Source organism: Pecten maximus, chromosome 16 (assembly GCF_902652985.1).
Source record: "Pecten maximus chromosome 16, xPecMax1.1, whole genome shotgun sequence".
Lineage (NCBI taxonomy): Eukaryota > Metazoa > Mollusca > Bivalvia > Pectinida > Pectinidae > Pecten > Pecten maximus.
This window is the reverse complement of record NC_047030.1, coordinates 33396176-33417195: the sequence shown is the minus strand read 5'-3', so window position 1 is coordinate 33417195 and position 21020 is coordinate 33396176. Positions and strand designations below refer to the sequence as shown.

Sequence of the window (21020 nt, the reverse complement as noted above, 5' to 3'; positions counted from 1 at the left end):
TTGTATCGGGAGAGGGCTTAATATAAGTTGGAAAACTTGTGCCCAATCCCTTTGTAACAAATTGTAAATGACAAATAAAATATGTTTAAATAAAAAAAAAAGGGTATCATTCCGACCATCGCTGCACCAATGAAACATTTTTTCCCGCAAAACTTGAGTGTGGCGTAGTGCCATAAGCGGTTGGCATTTCTGTCTGAGGCGATTAGGCGCTTGCCACATACAAAAGAGCGTCGATTAGAAAATGACGTTACGTTATAAATTTAATATTTGTTTGATTATGATCGACTTCCACAAAAACTTGTCAAAACTTTAAAAGTTTTCAAGTCATGTGGTCACCAAGTACCTTAAGAATATAAAAAAATAAGACTAAACATATCTGAAGTGAATCGATTAATTACATATAATTGCAACACGAAATGTTGGATATATACTTGTAGCATTTAGTTACTACAACTTGAACCCTACAGCAGTGTAACTATTTCTAAATTGACGTTTCTCAAGATAATGTGCCCTAATTGATATCAATTAAACTGAATAATTCAGCATGACGTTCCAGTATAACGTCACAATGAAAATGTATGACGTCATAATCAAACACAAGTCTATAAGGACTCTTTCCAGTCCATCAATTTGAGAGATAATTATGATAACGCAACTTTTTTTTTCTTGAATGCAATTATGAACCCGCGTGTAGGTATCTTCTGTTTAAAATATAAACTTCAGTTTCTTTTTAGCATTTTGCAACAGAGTATATGTATTCTACGTTAATTTCCAAATCCCAGTTAACATGGATCTTCATATATAATATAGTAACTACACGCAGAATAACTTGTTATCTACATCGTGTAAGCATATATAGAAGTGTGTATGAATGTAGGCCTATATACGCGTATATGCTGCATGTATATATATATATATATGTTATTACGTCATTGGCTACTTAAACTACAATATATACTACACCATCACCCATCCGTATATATGTATATATATACATGTGTATATATACACACTTAACTTGAAACCGAAATTTGCCAAGTCTTCCAACCAATATTAGATCAATAAATTATAATCTATAGATGAATATGACGACATCGCACTTTCATCACGTGCTGTAGATTAACAACGTTTTAATTCAGTTCTGACAGATTCTTAAATCTTTAAAGATTACACTGTAGTCTGCAAGAATTGTTTAAAATCTTGAAAAAAAAAATTTAAAAAAATCCATACATGGATTTATAGCCGGTTAATATATTCAATTAAAGCTGCACGTCGACCATCATTATAAAATTATACAAAGCCTTTCAAGATCGTATAGACGTAGGGTGGGACAATGCATCTTTGTGCATTTGTATATAATCAAACACTAATTAATTGAAATATTCAATAGAAAATCGTACAAAACCAACCCATCAAATCCTATATACATATACATATGTCTGTATTATTGGTGTACGGATGCTTTTGCCTAATTAATAGTGTTATCCGGTATACAATGCAATATGTTTATCCATATGACGAACATCGGTTGCATTCATTGGTATAGCGATTCGCTATTATGTCAAGACCGACTCCGCAACCGCGTGCAGTTTTAACCGATCGGTCGATTTCCCTAAAGCGGACCCAATCCAATCGGAGTTGTTCCCCTTCGCACAGACCGCAAAACAAAAATATGCATCGGATGCATGGCTGTAGCGATGCGTTTCGGAGCGTTGTCAATCAATGATTTTTCCAAGGAATTCTTTGGTGATAACGATAAAACATCAGGACGAGAGAATTCTACACCGAATTGACGGTAAGGACGATATATGCTTTTGTTTATCCCCCGTATTCACGTACAATCGTCGATTGATGTTGTCCGCGGCCGCCGCGAGGTCGAGCTCGGAAGCTGTAGGCGAGAACGGTCTCGCATTATCGGGTCGGATACCAACTACATAGCTGTTGTAATTCTCGCTTAATTTCTATCAATAATGACGTATTTACGTTTGGGGTTTCATTTTGACGCAGATTTGTGTTATTTACCGATGTTCCGAACGGTTTGACGCGGTGCAAAGGCTGGGAATTGCATGGCGGAAGTGGGGATATGATAAACAGTAGCAAATTTTAGTACGCATGCGTCACATTTATCTCGGTCATGAGAGGCACTATAGGGGGAATTGTCTGGTGTAACAGCTGTGTAGCTGTCTGTTGTACGTTATGTAATGATTGTATTGTTGAATGAAATCGTTTGCATAATGGTTTTATTTTCTTCTATAGGAGATCATTAGGATTAAAGAGCACATATTTTTTTTGTTGGTTTTATCTATAATGAAATCTACGTTTTAAATTGCATATTCACCAATGATAGATTAGCTGATTATACTAATATAACAACATATACACGTGGAAAAGCCAAAGAAAAGTTAAATTAGCATAAAATACAACAAATATATTGTTTACACAAATTACAAAAATAAATAAATAAATAATAAAAAAATAAATAAAAATAAAACAAATAAATAAATGAATAAAAATCATAATAAAAAAATTAAATTATTATAATTGTATAGATTTTTATTTGATTGTTGCATTATACACAAGGTGCCAGCTTTTTATTTTGATTTAAAATATTTGTATGATATAAGGGTTATATTATAAGCAGACTCAATTATTATGGTTGATATACAGTACTAGTGTTCACTTGCAAATTGCTGTAAAAAAAATTAAGATAATTATAACTCGCACAAAACGTATCAGGATCAGTATTTACTATAAAAAATATTTCAGTTTTGCCTAAATCATCATTAACATCAGTATCAGCCTCAGATGTTTTCCAATAATGTCATATAATCAGAGATGTATATCGTGTGATATATATACGTCTCTGATATAAGCTAATAAAAACACTGATTTAATCAGTATGCATGCATGAATATGGCACCCATTCATAAATTCTGTAAATCAAAATTTCAAAAGATCTTCAAATTGAATATATGCATAGTCAAATAAGATAATGATTTAATAGTCTGATGCATGATCATATCATATTATGTGTAAATTATAATTATACATATCCTTAAATGTTATCCATGCATGCTTATATAATTAGAGTTGAATAAAACCATGTGAGGTTTCAAAAAATATTATATTATATTACTGTATATTATATTATATTTAATAATTAATGAGTATATATTTATATTTTTTGTTTATAGAAAATGTTCAACATGAAGACCAAAAGATTACTGACAATGAGGCAACATGGACCTCGGAGTTCACTAACTAGATCAAATCAGTAGTAAGTAAAGTATATATATATATTTTTTTTTTTATTTATTATTTCAGTATGTTTTGGTCCAAATTTGAATTGTAAACGTGTCTTTATGAAACTTAAACAATCTTGCATCATTTACAAGCACTTTAATTCTAGTGCACTGAAATTAGGTTGCTGTGACCTTTATTAAAGGTCATCAGTTGCTTGGTCAAGGTCAATTTTTTTTATCTCTTATAACTTGAGATAAACTGAAAACCAATTAACAAAGCAAATTGAAATTAAAGGAGATATTGCCTGATCACTTTTCTGGCCATAATTCCCTTGATCATGCGCTATCTGATCATGAGAATGTGAAATATATTATGGGATGTGGAACTATCATGCATTCTGGCTGGCGGTCAATATTTGAGTCGAAAAGATGAGAAAATTTGTCTCATATGTCAGGAGATATAGCATGTTTGATAACTCTGATAGCTTTAAGTCTATAGTGGCTCTTGTTTAAAAGTATTTTATTGTAACAAATTTACAACAGGATTGGGCACAAGTTATTACAACTTATAAACGCCCTCTCCTAACACAATGATATATAAATAATTACAAAATGCTATAGAATACGGTACATATTTAGTATTGAATAATAGATATATTTTTATAGAGAGAGAGAGAGAGAGAGAGAGGGGGGGAGAGGGAGAGAGATAATTAATGGATGTGCAATAAAAAAAAAAATACAAAATACAAAATAACACAGCAACAAATGGTATACATTCAATAACGTATAACGCATATAACAAACAAGTTGTAAGGATAAACATTATCATTTAAGACAATGGTACACGTTTTACTTTAAAATATAAATTCATTGACTTCTTAAAACCTGAACACATAAGAATACTTCAGAATTAATATTAAAAAATATTTCTTGATTACCATATAACAGAAAGTCTAAATCTATATAAGGGTACATGTAAATTTAAATCATTTAACTTCTGAAAGAGAATGTTTCTTTGAATAATGTAACGGCCACACTCAAAGAAGAAGTGATAAGCATTCTCACACAAATGTCCACACGAGCAGCTCAGAGTTTCCGCAAGGTTATAGTGGCTCTAATTCAAATATCAAGGTCAAATTTTAATCATTTCAGATATTAGAATCAAATTCAATCTTGTTATACTACTATGTATAAACTATAAAGTACCCATACACTGTACAATTAGAAAAACTACACTACTACTGTTGCTTTGCAAGTCCTATATTCATACCGCAAAACTTATGTACAAAGATATCTAATGAACCCTCTACAGATTAAGTTATATCAATTATAAATTTATCATAATTAATATCATTGGACAAATTAATAGAGACATGTAATTTGTTGACCATAATTAAACCATTCCCATATTTGGTCTGCTTGAATCTGTATCTCTAATTTTTCCAAAGGCATATATATATATATATATATCATTAAAAAAATTGAATAGAATGTAAAAAAAAGAAACAAAATGTTTGACATACTGCCTTTACACTCTTGACTCCTGTCCCATCACAGAATTGTAAACTTGTTCAATATTCAACATTGATACTACACTTTGAAGAATAATTCGTCACCTTCATCAGACAAATGACAACTGAAGTTATTATTCTTTTTAACTGGCATGATTATTGGTACATGTATTATACATTGAGGTGGTAACTGTACAAAATGGCTATTTATAGGTCGGGTTTGTGATGTTAGGTATGTTCGTACATAAGTTGTATTCAATACTTAACAGTAATGTATTTATTCATCATTGATCTAGATTATATTTTGCATATATATCTATGTTCTAGGTTACAGATCTAGAGGTCAAAGGCTATAAAATCTTTCAATGACTTTTTCAAATTATTAACCTACATGTATACATGTATATAGCTAGAAGCCCAGAGAAGTTTAATGTTTGGCCAGTACCATGCTTTGGTGAATTAAGGGCTATCAATTTTGTTCTAATGAATAAACTTGACCTGCTTTCAAGGTTACAGGTTTCATGTAATTAAAAAGATCTTTTAATATTCACATTAGGCCTGAGAGACTTGGCATTGGGCATATTGCATGCTGTGTTGAAGTTCTACCAAGTTTGTTCAAATTCCTTGACCTACATTCAATTCAAGGTCGCTGGGGTCAAATATGCTGAAATATTTAAACATTTTCTTCTCAAGAATCAAGAGGACCAGACACCTTATTTTGGGCTTGTGACATTCTGGTATGAAGATCAACATTCAAATAAATGGCCTTGACCTGCATCCACGGTCATCTGTGTAAACATTTTAGCAAAACTTCTTCATCAATAGAAAACAGGCCCAGATATCTCCTATTGGGAGTGTAGCATGCTGCAATTTACATTTTTAAATTTGATCTTCTACAAAATGTGTGTCAGTAGCATGCTGGGCAGAAGTTTGTTCAAATGAATGACCTTGACATACGTTCAAGGTCACAGGGGTTAAATATGTTAAAATCTTTAAATTATTTCTTTTCAATAATAACCAAGAGGCCCAGGGCCATGGTATTGGGCTATGCAAGTAGCATATCCTGCTTGAATGAAATATTACAAAATTTGTTGAAATCAATGACCTTGACCTACTTCCAAGGTCATAAAGGTCAATTGTGTTACAATCTTTAAACAACTTCCCCTCAGTAAGCAAGAGGTCTAGAGTGATGATATATGGCTAGAAGCATAATTGCAAAAAAGCTACCAAAGTTGTTCAAAAGAATGACCTTGATCTACACTCAATGTCATGTTATGGGTCAAATAAGTTAGATTCTTTGAAAAACTTCTAAATTACCAAGAATTTCATAGAAATGATATTGGGCCAATTTTATGCTAGGATGAAGGGCTACTAAACATGTTTAAAAGAATAACCCTCATGTATTTCAAGGTCACAGAGGTCAAATATGTTCAATTTTTTAAGCAACTTAATAACCTATTACAAGAGGTCCAGGGGCATGGTTTTAGAGTAGTGACATGCTCTGACAACAGACTGGAAAGTTTGTTCAGTTGAATGACCTTGACCTTCATTCAAGGTCACACTGGTCAAATGTGTTCATAATCCAAAAACAAAAACATCATCTATCAGTATATATTAACTCAGATGACCATTAGACCCATGGGCCACTTGTAAAGGCACCATAAGGAGCCCTATGGGCGTTGCAATGCCATGTTCTTTCCTTAATTATACATGGTGCCCTATTTAGTAAAGGGTGTGTAAATATCATAATTTCATCATTAATCAATTTGTTCATCTGAAACTCCATAGATCTGTGTGTGCATACATGGCCATGCATGGCTTCATTGGCTTGTGTACTAGATATGTAATGGGTACAGGCAGATTTAGTTTTCACACAACAATATAAAACATGTTGTACATGTTATACCATCAAGTTCTACGTACCACACCTGATCAGATTTTGATGGTCATTGTCCAAGATTAAAGGTCAAAGATTGCACTTGGCCACGTGCACCTTTCAAGTAATAGCTTGTGTAAGGTACCATGTAACTCTTGACCACTGGGCAGGTAATTAAAGCTCATATTTACACCTACAGGGGTTTAAAAGAAAAACATATTATCACTATCGTAGTGTTAATAGACACCAAAAATCAACTAGCCTGAACTGAAAATCTGCTAGCCCAACAATATGGGGACAAAAATCAGAAAATTGAAGATTAATAATCAGTATATTTAGAAAGTCTCTTTTAGCATATACAAAATGTATGTGAAAAACTATGATAATCATTGTGATAATGGGAGGTCTTGCATGAACAATTTGGCATAAATTAATCAGTATTATTCAGATTTACACTTAGATATTAGATTATAGTAAAGAATTCTAAAAGTATGTTTTGGAGACACCTGTAAATAAAATTGAATTTAAATGTTTCGCTATCTGCTGGAACATTTTTGGAAAGTCACTAGCCTGGGCTAGAATGGCTGTAGTATTCACTAGCCCTGTATAGTACGGCTGTAGTATTCACTAGCCCCGGGCTAGTATGGCTATACTATTCACCAACCCCGGTCTAGTATGGCTGTTAGTATTCACTAGCCCAAGTTAAACATTTGGTTACCCCGGACTTCAGGCTAGTGGAGTTTTACACCCCTAATTATATAATTTGATAAGTTAATTTCATTTTTGGTGAACAAAGGTGGCCACTAAGGAAACTCATTACAAATATTATATGAACATAATAAAAAAAAAGTATGCATCCCTACATACGAACTAATACATAAAGAAACAGACAAACTCGACAACTTGTCTTTTGGGTTTTCGTCGCATCAAGGTGATTCTTCAGACTGATTTATTCAAAGTTCATTATCATTGTAAAGTCATAAGTTATGACGTCACTTCCATAGCGATGGAATAAATATTTGCTACATTATTGTCACAACAAATAAACAAAAAATTCGTCAAAAGTTAAGAAAAAGAGCATTTGGTATATTAAAAATTAAAAAAAAATAAAATGTGTAAGTCGGATTCGAACTCACCATCCTTAGCGTTGAATATTGAAATGCTCCTTGGCTTAGATATATATATATATATACATAATAGTTTATATACATATATACATAATAAAAATCAAACCGAAACAGTACTGTTTAAACGGAGTTTATATACATGTACATACATGTATACATAATAAAAATCAAACTGAAACAGTACTGTTTAAACAGAGTTTATATACATAATACATAATAAAAATCAAACCGAAACAGTACTGTTTAAACGGAGTTTATATCCATACATGTATACATAATAAAAATCAAACCGAAACAGTACTGTTTAAACGGAGTTTATATCCATATATGCATAATAAAAATCAAACCGAAACAGTACTGTTAAATGGGGTTGATATACATAATACATAATAAAAATCAAACTGAAACAGTACTGTTTAAAAGGAGTTTATATCCATATATGCATAATAAAAATCAAACCGAAACAGTACTGTTAAATGGGGTTGATAAACATAATACAAAATAAAAATCAAACCGAAACATTACTGTTTAAACAGAGTTTATATACATATATACATAATAAAAATCAAACCGAAACAGTACTGTTTAAATGGAGTTTATATCCATATATACATAATAAAAATCAAACCGAAACAGTACTGTTTAAACGGGGTTGATATACATAATAAAAATCAAACCGAAACAGTACTGTTTAAACGGGGTTGATATACATAATAAAAATCAAACCGAAACAGTACTGTTTAAACACATTTTCAGAAGTCAAATGAATTAAGGTTCTTTAGCCTCATGTTTAATTACATCTGCATCATTCCTTTGATATAAAATATTTCAAAGTCGCCATTAGCTCATTCATGTATATGTCTACTTACAGCTAAAAATCTTAAATAATCCTGCCCTGCAGGTAGGGCGTAAGAATTGTACCTGCTGCCCCCATTGCAGGATCGTAAGTGGTGACTAAATTTGGGATCTTATCTTTTCTCTTCTTTCTTAGCAACTTTCTTCTTCCTAAGGTCTCCCTTAACATTGACTCATTTTTGGCCTTTGGTTGAGCGTTCGCCCCTGTGAGGAAGGCTTTGGGTTCTGTCCCCTGGCCGAGACATACCAGAGTCTTTAAAAATGGTAGTTGCTACTCCTGCTTCTAAGCGCTCAGTGGGACGACTGGTTGGCCCGTTGTCAGTATAATGTGACCGGGTGGGGTGTACTGCTGGGTGTCTTCGGCAGTATGCTTCAGTGATACTTTAACATGAACATACTGCAGCCTCCCAAAACACACATAGGCACTTACCACACGCATGCATGTCGCACGCACAGGAGCCCATCCTTAAATGACCTTAGCTGTTAATAGGATGTTAAACAAAATAAACCAAACCAAACCAAACTTAAATAATTCGTACATATTTGTTGTCTATGTACGGTCATTCTAGTACGTAACTCGTAACCAGTTTGGTAGATTTTGGAACATTTACTACATATTTAAGAAATAATTAACGATGATTCGTGTATTATTGCAAGATATACAACGAGGACGAGGATATTTTGCAATTAAATTAATAACGAAGGCCGCAGGCCTGAGTTATTAATTAAAATTGCAAAATATCCGAGTCCGAGTTGTATATCCTGCAACAATACACGAGTCAAAGTTGATTATTTCTATTCTACCATGTACTGTTTAGTTCTCGACCTCTTTCTAATAGAAAAACAGCAAAGAAACCCCGGGAAAACCTTGTAATTTATTTCTTGAGTATTGCATTATTTGTTGATGAAATATACAGGCAATACAGTACTACGATCAAGAGCATCTATCATATGGCATTGATTTTGAAAATTAAAAAAAAAAGGATAAAAAAAAAGAAAAAAAAGTGGGGGCCTCCGTAGGATTCGAACTCGCGTCGTGATAAAAATATATTGAAAGACTAACCCATTAGCCCACTCGGCTATAGTAACCTTTTATGAAACGAGTGAATATTGGATATTTAAAATTGTAACAGCCGTGACTCACGAGCGTGTATTATTGGCACGAGCGTGGGTTATTGGAAAATAATACATGGTTTTTAACCAATCAAAACCGGCGTTACATAGCAAACATGGTAGAATAAGGCATAAATCACATTACTAGATATCTACAGTTCATATTCTTTTTAACCTTGAAGTTGAAGTTAAAATTGTCTCTTAATTTAATTATATTATATATAAATATATAAAATGACATAAAACATACACATTTACCTGGTACTTATGAAAGGGCGTACATGGTATCTGTTGTTCCCCAGCTCATTTTGTTTGATTTCCATTTAGTTGTTATGCTTACCTCTTCAGTGCCCAATCAAGGCAACACTTTATTGATACAAAACATATATGTGTATAAATATTACTACATGTATATGGTGTAATTGAAAAGACTTTTCTTGGAGACATAGTAGTAACGAAACCTAGTATAATTTGGCAGAACTGAATGCTACCACTTGTTGATTCAAGTGGCGTTCAGAATTGGTTACGATATAATACTTAATATGTGTTCTAATTGATTTATATGTACCGTAATTGGTTGGTCAATGTATATGTAACATCTCAAAATTTTCGCACATGCTTTTAAGAAGGATATGTTACCTTGTTTTAGTTGTGTCTAATTGTGTACTTTCATCATATAGTTCATTTAGCTTGTAATTCATATCTCCTGTTATAGTTATGCCAGTGTAATTTATACAAACCCCGAGTTTAATAATTTTTGGCCTCAAAACAAAAGTAAGAAATTATCGGCTATGGAATTTTACATAGAAATTTTCCTTTTACTTAATTGCTATCAACTGTTCATGTTTTAGCCATGTTTTTAGAAAGTGAGCCAAATATTCACTTTGTATTAATAAATACTTCGATATTTTGTATTTGCAGGTGATGTTACCACTGCTGACCTGAGGTGGATGAACCATGAGAAATTTGTATCCAAGGTTGCCATAGCAGTACCTCTCAGCAATTGGAAGATTACAGTCTGACATCATTAACCATGACCGACTTTCAGGACCTTGACATTCTGTCACTCATCAACGAACGACCCGGTTGGGAAATTGATATGCAAGATGATGACGATTTAGATATTACTGGTGAACTTGATGAGGAAAACCACATTCCGAACTGTTTTGCAAATGATGAAGGGGTTAAGAACCAGCCGTATACTAATTCGGCAATGGGCAGTTTTAACAGTAGTGCACAAGGTACTGGAGATGCTACTGATGAGTATGGTGATAATAGTGATGGAAGTGACGATGAGAGCAACGGCAATGACAGCAATAAACTTAATTCTGATGACGAGGAAGAAGACGAGTCTGATGATAATAAAAACGTCTGTTATACATCTGATGAAGAAGATGCCGGTGAATCTGATGACGATAAAATCAATGATAGAGTTAACTCTGACAATGAGGAAGGGGCTGATGAGCTTGATGATGACCATAACAATACCAAAATTAACTCTGACGAGGAAGAAGAAGGTGATTTTGAGGATGCAAAAAGTCAGGAGATGAATAACTCCGATGAAGAAGAGGAAGATGATTCTGATGATGATAAATCCATTATTAGTAAAGGAAACAGTGAAGATATTCAGGAACAGCAGAAGGATAATGATCAGTTTAGTGACATCAGTGAAACTGATTTTGCTATTTTAGATAGTGATACTGAGGAAGTCAGAGAAGGAAGCAATGTAGAGGCAACCAAAGACGATGGAGAAGAAAATGACTTGTATGATACCAATGACGTCATCGTCGTAAAGTTGAGTGACATTAGTGATGATGAAAGTGAGAAAGATGATTATCTAACTGATAATGAAAATAACCATAGTGATGCTGGTTGCAATGATGATGACGATAGTGTCCATGGCAATGATGGTGATGTCAGCGACAAGGACGACGACGACAGTATCAGCGGCATTGATAAAGTGGAATTGAATACTGTAGGAGATGAAAATGAAATCGAAAGTGACAAATTGAGTGACTTGAGTATGGATGTCGTTGCAGAGGAAAGTGGTGACGATGAAGACATGGGAAGTGAAGATGAAAAAGTAAGCATTATCGATGACCATGACGGAGACGGGGATGTAGAATGGAGTGACGCAGATGAAAATGACAACACAAATGACGTCATTAACAGTGAAGTCAGTGACAAGGAAAATAATGCAAATGTTTACGAATTAGTTGATAGTGGAAAGGAATGTTCCAAGAGCTCCTTTGGTGAAAATAACTCTTCTGTCAGGGACGAACATATGAGCGAGGGACCTTTGCCCTGTACACCTCAAACTGAAGAGAACGACACCAAACCGGAAAAGGACGTTTCTAACGAGGAATCAGATTCGCCGTTTGGGTTTGTCATCGGAGACGTTGTTGGTGTATCACAAGAAGAATTTGACAGACAAGACTCGAATATGTCATCGGATCGGGACAAATTACGACAACAACAGAACCACAGAGAATCTGCGGAGGAAAACCAAGACAATGAAGGTAACGGAAATCGGAGTATCACCCAACCTTTGGAGGAAAAGAGAACGAAAGATGTTGAAATGACAACGCCAAGTGTGTATCCAAGGGTTGAATCCTACCACAGCGATAACTACTTATTCGGTAATGCTCAAATAAAACAGGAACCGATGGACGATGATGATTATATACAGGAGCATGACTATTTTGATCAGAGCAGCATGTTAAACATTGAAGATTTTGACAATGATGAGGTGGGATTGGAGGCAGGGGAACTTTTAACGTACCAGGATATGTTTGATATTACAGCAACGGGCCTGTATAAATGTAAATATTGTTCGGCAAAATTAACCACGTTTAAGTCACTTAAAATGCATATCGACAAATGTCATCAAAAAAGCTACAAGTGTCAGCAATGCGATGCAGTCTTTTCAAGGTCACAAGACCTGGCCGGACATTGCAGAACTCATCGCAAAGAAGAAAGGATATTGAAGGAAGGAAAAACTAAAAAAGGCAAAGGAGGTTATATTGCATTATGTAAACCCAGAGCACGGTCTTCGAGGAGCAAAAACATTGTTGTTGAGAAGGATGGACAACGGCTGTACCGGTGCAGGTTTTGTAAAAAGAAGTTTGACATGACTCAAAAACTGGCAAATCACATGCAGTGGAGTCACAAGGCAGAAAGAGAGCGCGAAGTTAAACTTGAAAAAATCCCGGATGAAAACATTGCAGTTACACAGGTCTCACTATGTGGGGCAAAAATGATAATAAAGATGGATTCGTCCAACAAGGATGTGCCTCAAAGAAAAACACCGGTTTATCACGATACCTACCGATGTTCACATTGTCCTGAAATTTTCAACAAACAACAGGCAATGGCTGTTCATGTGAAAAATCATCACACGAAGCACGACAAATCGAAAGGGAATGAAAAGTCCCCGGGAAGTATAAAGAAAAAGTCAAAGAAGAAAAGTAAGCGTAAACGCCGATTAAGCACTTTCTGCGACGATATAAAAATTAAAGAAGATCATGATGGTTATGATACTTGTTCAACCTTGGAGGAAGCTGTGTCACCAGCAAAGCAAATAAAACTTGAATATACAGTGCAACGCCAATCTCTGAAATGCAAACTGTGCTCAAAAACCTTTCAGGAAGCTAGGGAATTAAAATCACATTTAAATGGTGTACATGCACAGTATTGCTGTAGGTATTGCCCGAAAGCTTTTTATAAAGTGGAAAAGTTCATGTGTCATTCATTCCAGCATCTTGGAGACTTCCGATGTTTCGTTGATGAAAATGGCGAACCGATGTTGAGATGTCGGAAATGCAAGGCGACGATTCTACCAAAAGGCGAAATGACGCTAAAGCATGTCATTGGTCACATCAAAGGTAAAAATCCGGCTGGGCAGGCACTTAGTCTGGAGAAACAGATATTCCTGGAGTGTAGTGTTTGTGGTCAACCTTTCACATCCAGAGAGTTTCTGTTGAGGCACGAATTAAAACACGCCAGATCATCAGGAAAAGTAGTTAATCAGAAGTCCGTCACGCGACCTACGACGGACAATGTCAGTCAAGCCTCTGCGAATTATGTCAGCCAAGCCACTGCGAATGTAAAAACCAGCAGCTCTGCCATAAACTCCTCTCAACTTATCGGATGTCAAGGTTCTGTCGATACATTAACCTTCGTTAATCCGAAGATACCTGCAAACACAACGACAGTTACGTCACAATCAGAAATGGTGGCGCATCCTATGTCTGACCCGACAAACACCAACGTAGGTTTAAATAACAGTAAAGCTGATGACAATAAAAAGGTGCTGCTTCGTAGCCAAGTGATTCACACAGAATTAATATCGGTGACTAAAATACCTTTCAAATGTGGAATGTGTGAAGCCCGATTCCCAAACTCACAGTATCTGCTGCATCACATGACACTGCACATGAACGGTCAGTATGTGTTCAAAATTGAAGTAGACAAAAAGAAAGATGAATTATCGAAAGGTAACGAAAGTTCAGAAACGGATATTCCTAGTTCGAAAACAACAAATCCACCTGTTGAACAACCTTCTAGTGGAAATGAGATGGCTTCATCTATAGTGCAACAGCTTTCAAAGGGATCCAACATGGCGTCCATTATCAGTAGTAATATATCCCCCGAAAGTGGTGTCCTCTTTAACTCTTCTGATTCAAGCAGTGACCACACTTACACCTCAAAGGTTATACAATCACCCCCGAGTTCTTCCGAGAATCCCACCAGTAAACCTTCCGTATGTCCAGTAGTTACGATACCGTCCAGCTCAACACCTCCTGTCAGGAAAAAGTTCATCATTCTGCCAACAAGACCTGTCATGAGCATTCCAACTACGACAACGCAAACGCCGGTCACACCAACCACTACAAAGAAACTACAGGAAATGCTGAGCAAGAAGGATCAGCCACCGGGGAAAACGGTCTTGCCTAATCTAGAAGTGTTTAGGCTCCCATCTTTAGCATCTATTACACCGAATAGACGTGAAGATGGAGGAGCCGATCCTATTGTAGTTAAAGCAGTAGAAAGCAAGATTCGCGAGCTTTTGGAAAATCATAAAGGTCCCTCCGCAAAACCAACGCCTAGCAGTATAGGAGTGCAGACAAAATATACGTCTCTGATATATCCTAAAACTGCTATGTTACAGAAGAGCACGGACTCTGCAGGTCCTACAATGTCTTCACTGTTACAGTCTCCAGAGGACGCTAAAAATGCTGTGACAACCGCTAATGAAACGACAACAAGCAAGCCCAGTACAGCAATTGGCAGCTTTGATGTTCATAACGTAAACGCTGGCATGCGGGATTCGTCTGAAAAGCCATCAACACGATCAGTAGGCGAACAATACAGCGATACGGAAACGCTGAGTGCGGATTCAGGATCGCCAGATACGAGGTCCCCAGGATCACAATCGCCAGTGGTCGGCATGAGTTCCGATTCGGACTCTGACGAGTTGAGTGAGGATGAGCAAGCGCTGTTCGAAGAAACCACAATGTCTGTGTCTCTGCCGCTACCAGCGGTGGAGAAATCAATGGAAATGGTACACGAGTTAAAAACAACAAAGAAAGAGGTTGTTTCCCATAGTAGTTTACCCAAAGTTTCCATCAAAAACTACAAGAACCAACTCGACTTCGCTCATGGAAGTTGGTTCGAGTGTGAATTATGTATGTATTTGTGTAGGACACATAAAGAGTTTACAACACATTTAGATAGTCACAAGAAAGCAAAGAAGATGAAACTAGTTAAATGTTCCGTGTGTCTGAGGAAATTTATATCCAAATGGCATCTCTCGAAACACTTGGAAGTTCATCGTGAAAATGCATACTCGTGCTCTAAGTGTGGCGCCAACTTCCGGACATCTGTAGCCGTAATGGAGCACATGCAAAAGTGTTGTTAATCGTCATAGCGGTAGAGGATGTAGAATGATTTGTTCACCTCATTTTCACTAATGACCGATAGGGCTGCGCTACGCTATATTTTGTATAGTGGAGCGCCGCCCTGGCGGAGAATAGCGAAACCAAGACTACATAATTATATTAAAGTGAAGCTAAGTTTTAAATTGCTGTAGTAATGTTTTAATTTGAACATATCCAGAAGAAAATTTTGCAATTTAAAGCGATACTTGTTAGATCTGTCGCACGTCAGCTGTCATGGAGTCTATATTGTCCTGATTAATAATCGGAACGTCGCGGATGTGCCTTACAAAACACCTTGGATCTAATATCGTTATTAATATATGTTAAAGATTAAAAAAATTTAACATTTTATTCACCGGAAATAATTTATTCTCAGACGGATTGGATGAAAAATACAGTTTATGAGTTGTAAGGATGAATTCAAAATATTTTTAAACATTAAGATTCATACGATTCATATATGAAAAAACAATACCTATTCAGTATTACTATTTCTTTAGAAAAAAAAAAGTATACTTGTTTTGAAAAATAGTTCCCTGGTTACAAAATGGAGGCTTCCTCATCAAGTCCAAGGTCATTTGGCACGAGTCAAATTTGTGGAGTTCCAAAAGCTGCTGTACACTAATATCAGGAATCCCATGTTTATCGGGAAAAACCCTAGTTCGGGATAATCCCCATTTTATATACTTTGTATTACAAGCCTCATATCATTAAAATATGAGCGAGACATTCAAAAGTTTAACGTATTTTTTTTACCACAGCCGTGTTCACTGGGTTCTTTGATGAATTAATATATGTTTCACTAATCCCGTATTATAAAAGCCACACTTCGTCTAAAAGGTCTCACTTTATCGGCAGTATGGGTTTCACAATTCTACTGAAAAGTAAGCTTGTATTTGCGGTCATTAAGCGAATGCATAACTATATTGGCCGATAAAGGTTTTGCTTTACTTAATGATAGTTATGTTAAAAACTACAAAAAACATTTTACACCTTTTAGCTAGATATGCATGGCCAGTTAAAATACTTAAATACAAAACTTTAATGTATCATTGAAGTTGTATTTCTTAAGCAGCATTGAAAGATGTTATTGGTTTGAAATCTGAGAACATGCTTAAGTTCGAAATGAAATAATAATAGTATATTAAATACCCTATTGATTGTACTCCATCGGGCCAGTTGTTCAAGTCTGATTAGGCTAATCACAGTTTAAAATCAATTTTAAAATCCTGATGAAATAATTTCTGGTAAACTTAACATGACGAAATTGTATGAAAATATATAGCACTCGTCCGTTCTCCGACCTTTAAGGCATACACACACTGGGGATTTGAGGTAAAGGATAAATGAAATGTTCGCTACTCCAGTAAACAAGTGATTGAACTACCCGCCTTTTGAACAAGTGGGCCCTGACTTGCTGAATCGTCACTGTATCTTGGGAAATGGATGTTGATAACATACTTACATACTGTGCCATTCGTACATAAAGAAATGATTCCTGTATGTATCACAATCCTCTCTTCTGAAAAATAATCCGCTTGTCATAACTACAGTATGATACACGTGCAATAACACTCGTGACGTCATGAATAGATGACGTCACAAGATTTTTTTTTTTTTTTTGTGAGAAATGTACTCGAGGAGTTCGTGTCCTACAGATTACTAAGAATGCTGTTTTTTAACGCGAATATTAGTTATGTGATAAATAGAATATTGCATTTGTGTTGTGATAGCTCTACATGTATATAATTAGCATGATAAATAATGCTTCTGAATTTAGCGAATTGAATGACATGGTCGGTTACATAAATTAGTTTATAAAAATATACCGCTCTTCGTTAAATAAAGCGCCCTCTATTAATGTCATATGACATATTTGACTTGTATTATTTGTTTCCTAAAAAGGCGATCAGATTTTTGTTTTGCTAAAATTTAGTTTTTAATATAATGCAGCAATTGTTAAGACTGTTTTACCATGCTGATAGTGCATTGTGATGGGCATTGCTGTATTTAGAAAGATTAACTTGTTTAATTTTGAGATGCTACATATTTTTAAAAGTTTAATAGCAGAACTTTTTATAAAAAGCGTTAAGTCTGCAAAAATGGTGAAAAATTGAGTATTTTGCTATTAAATACTAAGAGGTAGGAGTAACTGAGATTGTCATTCTGACTTAAATGGGTAGCTACAGAGATTTATTTTTTTTCTAATTTAACAAAAAAAGTTAGTTCAGCAAGCATCCGTACATATCTGACAACACATAAGGAAGATATTGTATGGATTTGTCCTGTAGAGGTCAAACCAGCAACATTCACTTCAAATCACATCATTTGCCAAATTGGTATCTCTGATCGATCATAGCATAAAAACAACCACGGAAACATATAATTCATCTCGCATGTTTTGCTATTCCAAGTTCAAAAAATGCATAAGAGATCGAGAAAAAGTTATACACGGGATTATTTCTTTTCTTTTACATCATACAACATTCTAAACAGTGGAATTTCAGACTTATTTGTTTTAACCTGATTACAAAATTGTAATATTCGAATAAAACTGGATTTATAAATTTCAACTACTCGTGAAGTACTGTATACAATGTGATAATATTCACGGGATATTTAATTCCGCCATTTTCGTGGTCATTGAATATAACGCGAACATTGCTACACAGCAAATAATTTTACAAATAAATGTTAAGAAATGTTTGCTGTGGAATGTTTACAAGGCGGTGTTGTGCGAAATTTGATACCCGTCAACTTGGTCCGACTGGAACAACCGCGAAATATTGGTCCCGTAAAATTTAACAACTGTACAGTATATACATATCTGTAGTGTTAGCGCCGAATATTTTGTAAGTAGTGGGCTATTTTCAAATTAACGGGGGTCCTTTTTGCTCCGTATGGTTTGAATAGAATGCTTTAAAATAAATTCGATTTAGTCCTTTTCAATTTAAATGCTTCTGGATCCTATTGGGATGAAATACTGCAGATACAAATTCCTAACCTATTTTATTCCAAAACGCTAGAATATCGCTTACTGACATTAAAACTAAAAAAGGTTATATCAAAAATGTCAAAAATCTTTTGAATATTATTTCAGATGTATTTTCGGGTTGTATGTTTTTTTTTAACTTAAAATAATTAAATTGTTAATTGTTTGATTATTTAAATTTTCAAATGTTATTTATAGGTTGTAGTTGTGAAATGTGAATTGTGATTTAATTACAATCTATTGTTGTTTGCGAAATTTCTAATTCGGGATAAAACATCCAAAATGCCGAAAGATATCGGATTTGAATTCAAATAATGGATGTTCTACTTAAATTATTCGGCGCTGTCCTGTGGAGCGTATATATATATTTAAATTTTCTGGATTGCAAACGAAGATCAATCAATTTATGAAACAGTATTGTTTGAACTTATGAAAAAAAAGTATATATGGAAAACTCAGAAGTACACAAGGGGTGATGGGCGATTATGGACACGGGTAATGTAGTACGAAAATGTTACGACACAGAGTCCGGATTAACGGAAATCGTCCGGATTAACGGAAATCGTCCGGATTAAAGAAAATCGTCCGGATAAAAGAAATCTTAGCACTCGGGACCTATATCGCATATATTCATCACACCGGTTCTGGATTAACAAAAATGTGATCACCTACACCGCGTCCGGATTTTAAATTCTCAAGCTTCAAATTAAATGTTCCAAATAGCTCATTTTGTCCTGTTATTTAGCTTACGGCTAGGCTTGTTTGTGTTTATTCATTAAAATTCAGATTCTGTTACGATTGAGAGGAAATGCAATGCATGTTTATCTATACATATACAATGCACTTGCATTAATGCGTATCTGATATTGTCGCTTTAAGAAAATTTATTATAATTACATTGTTTATGTGTATAAAGAATTTACAGAGTTATGTCCAGAAGTTACATTATATTATACAAAAATCAATAAAATTATGAAATTAAGTTTTGTATTTGTTTTTGATATGTTGTCGCCATAGTGCAATCGGTATAGAACGTTAGATGAAATTCCAAGATGGGTGTTCAATCATAAATATGGGATGGTTTGTGTTTCTTTTTCATTTTTTTTCAGCTTTTATTAGTTACCCAGACACATTAAATGCGTTACATGGATTTCTAAATACTATACAATGCGTGGCAAGATGGACAAATAAAAATATTGACATTACATTTATCGCTATTATTACTAAAATGAAATTGACAGAAAGACTTATAGACAGAGAATTTTTTTTCTTCAATAACACAATAAAAACATCATTGCAAACATGATATAAATAATTAATGTATCGTCAAATAAGAAATTGTATAGAAACTCGTGGAGACGGCGATTACGGACCGTCCTGTGATGAATATCTTCTTTATGAGGTTAAGTGATGTAGCCACCAACTGCTACACGGAGAATCCGCCTAAAAGGACCCTGGCTGCTCGCGGGTATCCAGCAAGCAAGAAAACAGTTTATGTTGCAATTGCTTAAATGCATTTCAGATGAGAGAACACATTGAAAATACTAAATGATCGAGTATAAAACTTAAAATTTCTGTTAAAATCGAGAAATAGAATGCTTTATTAGTTTGGCTGGGATATGACATAATCCGATTGGCATTTTTTTCATTTCAACATATTTTATTGTATAACATTTATACAAATGGGTTAGACAGCAGGCTAGGCCTATATACGTCTTCCCCAATACAAACAGAACAATAGCAGAATTATACTCTAACAATTGAAAGTGAAGAAGTATAAGAAATATGTATATAAATTAAGTCAATGGAGATGAAATATCTATGGAGATGAAACATCTTTTATGAATATATTGATTTTTATTGTCAAAGGGGGGTAATTATAATAAGAACTCGCAGTTAGTGGAAAAGGGAGGTAATAAGGTTCTAGTCTATCCTTTGTATAATTATGATAATGATGTTTCAGAGCTATAAAAAGTGTTTGTTCTCAGTTAATAGCTATTGCTTAGATACAGGACTGGCACCCAGTCTTAAATCCAGCAACACTAGATTTCAGGCATAAAATGTCCTTACTCCTCCTCCTGTAGCCATCCATCTAAGTGTGCTACAAGCAAAGCTTTGCTTTGTTAAGAACCCGTAGCATCCGGAGTCGGGCAGGTAATAACCTCGTATTGTTTCACGTGCGAACGGGGAATCGAACCCCGATATTTTCATATAATTTGGGACTAAAACAAAACTATTTATTGCACTTCATTATTTCGCTTTTAACGAATATTTCCAGTAAAAATGTTATTGACTTACAAGTCAACTTTTGACTGAAGATAATGCTACACAGTATTTACACAAAAAAAAAGTACATGTAGTTCGA

The 21020-nt window shown here is 34.7% G+C and overlaps 1 protein-coding gene across 1 annotated transcript; it reads left to right on the top strand.

Annotated features, from left to right (window-relative positions):
• The first annotated feature begins 1660 nt into the window (after positions 1-1660).
• LOC117314675 lies at positions 1661-17536 on the top strand. Its single transcript, XM_033868761.1, has 3 exons — positions 1661-1795; positions 3195-3277; positions 10646-17536. Exon 3 carries the CDS (start codon positions 10758-10760, stop codon positions 15642-15644), a length of 4887 nt encoding a protein of 1628 aa, XP_033724652.1. The 5' UTR covers positions 1661-1795; positions 3195-3277; positions 10646-10757; the 3' UTR covers positions 15645-17536.
• The last annotated feature ends 3484 nt before the right edge of the window (positions 17537-21020 follow it).